The sequence below is a fragment of the Nanorana parkeri genome, unplaced genomic scaffold (assembly GCF_000935625.1).
Source record: "Nanorana parkeri isolate BGI_ZX_2015 unplaced genomic scaffold, ASM93562v1 scaffold2829, whole genome shotgun sequence".
NCBI lineage: Eukaryota > Metazoa > Chordata > Amphibia > Anura > Dicroglossidae > Nanorana > Nanorana parkeri.
The window spans coordinates 14,830-23,172 of NW_017309097.1; the positions used below are offsets into that span (position 1 = coordinate 14,830).

Consider the following 8,343-nt stretch of genomic DNA (forward strand, 5'->3'; position numbering starts at 1 on the left):
TTTCGTGTCCGAAACACAATCCGGACTCGTACGAAATACAAATTATTAGTTTCGTCACATTTTCGTAACTTTACGAACATTCGCTATGAAGTTAAAAAGCAAAAATACCTTTGTTAATATTGGATTCGATGGTAGTTTTTTTTTAATTTATCCGAAATACATTAACAGAATTTCGTATTTCCTGCCTGTATTGTAATGCAACCTTCAGCAGCAGAAGAGAAAACTGGATTGGTCAACCAAAGTCATTTTTTTTTTTTATCCGAAATACGAAATTGCCTCTGTCACACAGCTCTGTGTTAGAGGCTTCAGCTCTGTGGATGGCTTGGGCCAATGGCAAAGCACCATTGGTCCAAGCTGTCCAATCAAAAAAAAAAAATCCCACTGGAGGCCATCGATCTCGATGCCTCAGCAGCGACGTGCATGTGAGGGTCAGGGAGGCTCCTCCCGTCTCCTTCACACTAGCTTGGGGATGGGTTGGGGGAGGGGCTTTGTCCAGCAGGGGGCGGGGTGTGCCCCAGGGGGGCGAGACTAGGGAATGCATCACCAGGAACAAGAGGTACCGCACCTCACTGCCAGCGATGACATCAACCGGACTGAAATCAGCTATGTAAAGACGACAACGGAAAGATTTATTTAGAAGGTCATTAGCCTGTTGGTAAGGGGGGAGGGGAGGAACCAGAGAAGGGAAAATATAAGCAAGAAAAGACAAAAAATATACAAAAAAAAAAAAAAAAAAAAAAAAAAAAAAGGTTTATTCGCTTGCCTTGTCACGATATTTACATAGAAAAACCAACAAATACCACACCGGGGACACGCGGCTAAAACATGCAGCGCTCTGAACCCTTTAGGATAACGTCGTTATGGCAGAGGGTCGCTCAGGAACCGTAGTTGGCCTCACCGAACGCCTTTCTGGCACGTTTCAGTTCCTCATTCATGGTGAGCAGATCCTTCACTCTGGCGAACTTCCGTGGGTCCTTCCGGATCAGGAACACGATATCCTCCACCTGGACCCGCCCCTGGCGTCCGATGGACATTGCCTTGTGCGTCTACGGAGAGAGATGCGGGATAAAAGCGATATTATAAGACCGCATTAAATACACAAAAATTGCATTCAGGACAGTTAGGAAATAAAAAAAAAAGGTCTTAAAGTGGACCTGTCATCCTATATATTGTTTCATATTAAATTTATAATTTAATATGAAACATAATTTTAAATTTATAATTTTAATTTTAATAATTTGGAAATGACAACAAAAGACACCTTCAGAAATGTTTAGTAACGACAAATCTACAAAACACACGTACTTCTAGATAATTGCCGGCTTTTTATTCTTTGCGTACATTATCTCTTTTCCTCCCTGTTCTTTTCTAACTAAGGGCAGGCTACTAGATTTACCTTTACTTCCTGGAACTCTGGCACATGTGACTAGGTCAGTGGTGGCGAACCTTGGCACTCCAGCTGTGCCAAAACGACAAATCCCAACATGCATCTGCCTCTGGGAGTTAATGTCTGTCAGAGCCTTGCAATGCCTCATGGGACTTGTAGTTTTCCGAAACAGCTGGAGTGCCGAGGTTCGCCACCACTGGACTAGGACATGTGACCCTGCACATCATCTCAGGGGAGGAAAACTGCCTTTCCCCGAGATCTCAGATGAGGATTTCCCAGCAATGCTCTGCTGATGTAACCTTCCCAGGGTGCAACGCTTGGGCACGTGACATCACTAACGCCCAAGAGGACCAGGAAGTGGAAAAGACAATCGTAAGTAAAGGCAACATAGGTTTGTTTAACTAATGAATGTAGGATGATTTCATGTCAGCAAGCAGAGCTGCACGCGGGAGGTGATTTTAGTGAAAAGGGGGAAAAGGTCCGCTGCTACTCCCAGGGTACTCCTCCCCCTTTCTTTTTACCTCTTCTGATCAAATACTATGTAACTATGCAACACTAGCTTCATCTCTGTGCAGGTCTACACTTGTTCCTGGACCATCGCCTTAAGTTTTTGCACACATGCTGTTTTATATATTTCTTATCAAATTCAAAAAAACTGATTCAACTCCAAGATAAATTATAGAAGAACGCTTGTACTTTTAATCTACAGTAAATAATGACCTTTTTAAAGTTTTGTTTTGTCTATAAAATTACATAAATAAAATCAAAATCACCAAAAAAAAAAAAAAAATCCAGCAACAATATATTACTTTGTAATGGCAACTTTCTTGCAGCATCAATAGGCCGGATATCAGTGAGAAAAAAACCCAGCAATCCATAATGAGTGTACGGGGCACAAGAGCTGAACTGCTTGTATATCTAAATCCAAGTTAAAAAATTTAATTTGTAGCAGCTTACCAGCCCCGAGATGAAGCGGCTGCATTAGTTTTCTTTTTCAGGCTAAAACACTGCAAGATACAGATCCTTTCAACTTACTAAGAAGCTGCAATCTATGAACATTGTTGTGTTTGGTGTTCAATACTCATTAACATTAGAATTACAAATCAATATAGGTCTTAGGTGCCTACACACAGGGAGGAATTGATCAAAACTGGAGCAGATTTGCACTGCAGCCAATAAGCTTCTCTATCTCATTTTCAAATCTTACCTGAGCAAACTGGAGAGATGCCAATTGGTTGCCGTGGGCAACTGCTCCACATTCAGTTTGCTCCAGTTTTGATAAATCCCCCCCCCCCAATCTACTTTAACAATAGCCAAATACCGTATTTTTCGCTCCATAAGACGCACTTTTTGTCCCCCAAAAGGAGGGGGAAAAAGTGCCTGCGTCTTATGGAGCGAATACTTATCGCCCGACATGCAGTTTTGGGCGGCGGGCGAGTAGTTTATTTTTGTACATTCAGCCCTGCTCCTGACAAGCAGAGCTGAATGTACAGTGGGAGCCGCTGCTCGTTTAATTAAATCGAGTGGCGGCGGCGATCGTGTCTGCCCCGCCGTGGTTTTCAGGGTCCCCCGCTCCTCTGGGGGACCGTGACGGGTCCATAGGAGCTCACCATAGAGCCCCTTGAGCAGACGCAGAACGTCGTTCTTCGTCTGCTCTGTGTGATTACTGAGACAGCGCCACCTGTCGCAGCGGTCACTAACTGCAGCTTCTGTGACAGAATTTCTGTCACAGAAGCCCTGCGTCCTATCGTCCGGAGCGTCTTATAGAGCGCAAAATACGGTAAGTGTTTTTCGGCTTGAGCAGAACATCCAGCCGGGATACAAATAAAGATAAAACAACACTAGTTTTCAGTATAAACAATTGAGACAATAATTAGAAGTTATTTATACCGACCATTTCGGTGATGAATTCTATCACCAGGTCCTCCAGAATGTCCACCGATTCTGTATACGGGTTCTGATCGTCTCCGAATCCATACATCATACAGCGCACTGCAGGAGAGAGCAGAGTGTCAGCACGGGTGACCAGAAAACCTGTCCGTTCTCAGAGGAACCTGCCAGTAAATGACACCAATACCTACATTACACCTGTACAAAGCATTAGACCTCCTCTATTGTATTATGAGAGGTATAGACTCCAGAGAGACGTAATCTGCCCCTATGCAAAGCATTAGACCTCATCTGTCCCCACCATTCCTATATTATAAAAGAGGTATAGACTCCAGAGAGACAGAAAGGTAATCTTCCCTGTATAAAGCATTAAAGGAGAACTATGAGGTCAGGGGTTTTCCCCATAGTTCTCCTCAGGGTAACGGGAGGACACAAACTAGCGTCCTCCCATCACCCTAAAGCTCAGTATATAGAGAGCTACAGCTCGCGGTATACTGAGACGCCGGAGCGTATCCCGACTTAGACGTGGGGATCCGGCCAGCTGCGTGAGTGACAGCTGGCTCTGCCTATCTAGAGGCAGAGCCAGCTGTACCCGCCCCCTCCCGTTCCGCCAGTCAGCGCTGGCAGATGGGAGCGGGGAGGGGGAATCCAGCCCCTCCCCTGTCACGGCAGAGAGCTGTGACAGGATCGAGAGGTGAGCGAACCCAGTATGTGTTCGCTCACCTCCCGATCTACTGAGCCGACCTGTGACAGTCTAATTGTTCGGCTAGAACTATGAGGTGAGTGAAAAGCACTCACCGCATAGTTCTCCTTTAAGCGTTGAAAACAAAGATAGACGCTGACAGGTTACCGCGGGCAATTGCTGCAGATTATGTCTGGTCCACCTTTGATAAATCCTCTTTGCGTAACACACACACACACACACACACACACACACACACACACACACACACACACACACACACACACACACCAACCAATGATCTGTTCTGAAAGCAGAGACCCCGTAGAATAGAAAAATGCTAGTGGCAATTTTTTATGTCGCATGGTATTTGCAAACATTTTTGAAACCAGCATTTTTAGGAAAAAATACACTAAAATGAAATTTAGTGCACAGAAACATAATAGAATACCCAATTTTTGGGTAACACATAAAAGACGAGGTCACGCCGGGTAAATAGATACCACAATTGCCTTAAAATTGCGTTCGCCTGTAAAACCTTAAAAACTACAATATCTAAAAATCAGCCATAGGCGACTCTCAAAGCTTTCACAGCTCATCAGTTTAGTGCTAACAGTGACTGATGGGCCTAAAATAATTTCTCGTAATTATAGCGTAATTTTTGCACGTAGGCACAGCGGCGCATGTTTGCATTGTATGTGCGTGCATGTGGGAGGCGGAGACATTTTTTGCATTTTTTTAATGTTACTTTTTTTTTTTTTTTTACACGAACCTTATGGCTACCGTGTTTCCCCGAAAATAAGAGTCTTATATTTTTGGGGGCTCCAAAAAACACACCAGGTCTTATTTTCGGGGTAGGTCTTATTTTTTTTTTTTTAATGTACAACAATCCAAAGTTAATGCAAATCCAAATTAAATAATCCAAATGGCAAAGTTAAAAATAGGGTGATCAGGGCAATCAGGGGTGCCGTACCTTACCATTCATTGGCACCGCTGATTCTCTTCCGCGGCTCTTCAGGCTCCCCCCTTATGCCACCACTTGCCCTGGCAATGGTCACAACTAGGTCTTATTTTCAGGGTAAGTCTTATATTTTAGCAATTCCCAAAAATAGTACTAGGTCTAATTTTCAGGGAAACAGGGTATCACATAGGAGGCCAACAAGCTCCCTATGTAATAGCAGATAGGGTGCGACAGGTCCTCTTTATGGAGACATCCGGGGACTTTTAGACCCCTAATGTCACCTGGGGACCCCAAAGAAGCTGATGAAGCACAGATCTGCTTCTCCAGCTTCTTCTGGCTCTGAGAGCCAGAGAGTGTGCACAATGACACTGGAAGTGATGTAATACACATCACTTCCGGGTCCAGTGATCAGAGGCTAGAAGCTTGCTGATCTCACTCTGATCGATGTGGGGAGACCCACCGCGCCGGTCCTGGGCCCACACAGGGGACAGCGGAGCCCGGGGAAGCTGCCAGTAGATTGAAGGGGGGGGCACACAGCGCCGCACCGTGCAAACGATCGGGCGCCTGTACAGATGCCGGATCGCTTGTACATAAACAGCGATTGCCGTTTATGTACAAGCGAACGAAGCAGCAGCCCTGTTCTTGGTGTAGCCACTTCAAGCGGCTGGCGTGTATTGACGTGAACCCGCATGAAGTGGTTAAACAGGCCCCTCAGTGTGCCCCACTGAAAGCACCGACTTACACTCCTTAGAGAAGAGCCTCTTCCGCCTGCCGAGTCCTCCCTCCGCTCCTCCTGCAGTTTCGTCGTTCTCCTCCTCGAACTGGAAATGAGAAACATTAAAGCCGAGGTGTAATAAAACTAGAGTTCGTCTTCCCTGGTTCTTCCAACCCCCCCCCTTCTCTGTGCAATGCAGGTTAGGAGCAGGCAGATGTTAGGAGCACGCAGGGTGCTGTACTAGCTCCCCGAAACAATCACAGCAGCCTGTCTCAGTACTCCTCAGCCCTGATGCAAGCAGTGGGATGGATCTCGGGACGCGTTATGCAAATATTAAAATGCCTTGATGGGTGGGTGTCAGTCCGGAGGAGCGGACATTCCTAGGCAGGCTGTATTTGCACGCAGATCACCGTCATGTGATGCCAATCCTCCATGATTGACGGAACTGAAAGCCAATTAATGAAAGGGGTGGACCAGGGACAGTCAGGTGGTACAGAAAGGGTGTCTTCCAGCCAAAAAGTGAGCTACACAGCTGCCTGCTAGATCACTTTTACAGAAGTATTGCCAGGTAATAATGTGGCATCCCACTCAGCAGTGTGTCCAGGGCAGGGGGGCAGAGCTATGACACCCTGGGCTTACAGAAGTGGGCTGAACATATACAAGGCTGTCTTGAACCCAGAAGCAGCACAACTCCACATCACTGGACCAGACTTATCGCATCCAGAGCCAGACTTTACATTGAACCTGCCGTTTTACACTTTATAGGTTCACTTTCAATAGCTCAATGATCTATGCCCTGTGAGATCCCTTTTCCATCCATAAGGCACAGGCATTGGTGAGGAAATAGCCACAATGAGGCAACACTGCAATAAACCCAATATGGTCCCACTCCAGCTAAAACTATTCTTAGATGTAATCTAATCTGTACATTCTAGCGACTCACCGTCTGGTCTTCGTCCTCATCAGCCATCTTTACTCTCCACCCTCTTGGGATACGCCACTTCCGGGTATACCAACATGTCGCCTCTTTCCCCCTCCCTGTCTATTTATCACGCTCGGGCCAAACCACGTGACCTGCAACGGCTGCTGCACGTCATGTGACTTGCGGGCGTTGCTTTGAGGTCTGGCGTACCGGTTCCTCCGCCCACTTCCATTCGACAGCGACTTGGGAGCGGCTCGTGTCACGTGACTAGTGGGGGCTGTTCCTTAGATGTTGAGTACCAACATGGCGCTGTTTTTTTGTCTGCGGCTCTGGGAGAAGTGGGCGGGGCCCGGATTGGGGGACGCGCAGGCGCCGAGTTTGAATTCTCAACCGCTGTGAGGAGGCTGAGAGCGGCTGGTGAGTTCGGTTTTGGGCCCGGGAGCTGACGCTCACCTGGTACCGGGGTTGGAGAGTGGGTCAGTATAACGTAGGGCCCGGGAGGCGATACTCAAGTGGTACTAGGGTTTGGTAGTGGGTTACTGTGGTGCTTGGTCCGAGAGCTGACACTCTGGGGTTACCAGGGGTGGGGAGTGGATGTGTGCACCGTACTGGGCCCAGGAGATGACACTCTGATGGTACCAGGGCTGGTAAGTGGCTAAGTACAGTGCTGGACCCAGGAGCTGACACTGAGGGTACCAGGGCTGGTGAGTGGGTGAGAATGGCGCTAGCTGGCACTCTATAATGGTCACTAATTATTCCAGGACTGGTAGGTGGGCGAGTCTGGTGCTGAGCCCAGGAGCTGACACTCTACAGGAAAGGGGAGTGTGGTGCTGACACTCTACAGGAAAGGGGAGTGTGGTGCTGGGCCCAGAAGCTGACACTCTTGCAGGAAAGGGGAGTGTGGTGCTGGGCCCAGGAGCTGACACTCTTGCAGGAAAGGGGAGTGTGGTGCTGGGCCCAGGAGCTGACACTCTGCAGGAAAGGGGAGTGTGGTGCTGGGCCCAGGAGCTGACACTCTGCAGGAAAGGGGAGTGTGGTGCTGGGCCCAGGAGCTGACACTCTGCAGGAAAGGGGAGTGTGGTGCTGGGCCCAGGAGCTGACACTCTGCAGGAAAGGGGAGTGTGGTGCTGGGCCCAGGAGCTGACACTCTGCAGGAAAGGGGAGTGTGGTGCTGGGCCCAGGAGCTGGCGCCATAATGGTGCTGGGATTGGTGAGTGGTAGAGTACGGTGCTGGACCCAGGAGCTGACACTCTGCTCAGGCTATGTACAGCCCGGTGATGATGTCACTGCTACTTTTAGAAGGTAATATCTGGGGTTGCACACGAGGTGGCTGTTCAGCAATGTTTATAAAAATCAGCATTTCTGTGGGCGGAGTTCACCTTTTAAAGGGCAGAGAGGCTCTTCTGTCACCTCGTACCCCGGGCCCCTGAGTGTTGGCTCGCCTGGCGCATGCTGTAGATGTGGGCGGGGTTTTTGGATAATCTGCGTCCTACAAACCGCTAACCTGCCGAATGTTTTCTCTCTGACCAGGAGCCATGAGGAGAAGTTCTAACACCACCAGGCAGTCCCTGCTGCCCCTGCGGGTTCAAGACAGCAACAGAGCGGGCATGGTCACCCCACAGACGTAAGACCCCGCATGACCTCCGTGAGAGGAGGATGGGGCGAGAAGGTTTGGGGCTGGGGCGAGAAGGTTTGGGGCTGGGGAGAGAAGGACCGGGGGCTGGGGAGAGAAGGAGCGGGGGGGGGAAGGACCGGGAGCGGGGGCGAGAAGGACCGGGAGCGGGGG

At 48.6% G+C, this 8,343-nt stretch overlaps 2 protein-coding genes across 2 annotated transcripts in view; one reads left to right on the plus strand and one right to left on the minus strand.

Annotated features, from left to right (window-relative positions):
• Window positions 1-874: 874 nt before the first annotated feature.
• Window positions 875-6,641, minus strand: TAF13 (TATA-box binding protein associated factor 13). Its single transcript, XM_018574229.1, has 4 exons — window positions 6,579-6,641; window positions 5,663-5,741; window positions 3,282-3,379; window positions 875-1,046 (listed from the first exon to the last, which is right to left on the minus strand). The coding sequence occupies exons 1-4, from the start codon at window positions 6,603-6,605 to the stop codon at window positions 876-878; spliced, it is 375 nt and encodes a 124-aa protein (XP_018429731.1). The 5' UTR covers window positions 6,606-6,641; the 3' UTR covers window position 875.
• Window positions 6,642-6,934: 293 nt separating this feature from the next.
• Window positions 6,935-8,343, plus strand: part of NDC80 (NDC80, kinetochore complex component) — a 20,206-nt gene continuing 18,797 nt past the window's right edge. The window contains 2 exon segments of the mRNA XM_018574228.1: window positions 6,935-6,974; window positions 8,088-8,181. Of these exon segments, the coding sequence (XP_018429730.1) occupies window positions 8,093-8,181 (89 nt within the window). The 5' untranslated portion in view covers window positions 6,935-6,974; window positions 8,088-8,092.

Excerpts from the sequence above, each read along its gene's own strand:
- TAF13 (XM_018574229.1), bottom strand. The coding sequence starts at position 6,605 with ATGGCTGATGAGGACGAAGACCAGACG. Across the intron at positions 5,742-6,578 it reads ATGAGGACGAAGACCAGACG|TTCGAGGAGGAGAACGACGA; the intron begins GTGAGTCGCTAG and ends TCTCATTTCCAG. Across the intron at positions 1,047-3,281 it reads TAGAATTCATCACCGAAATG|ACGCACAAGGCAATGTCCAT; the intron begins GTCGGTATAAAT and ends CTCTCTCCGTAG.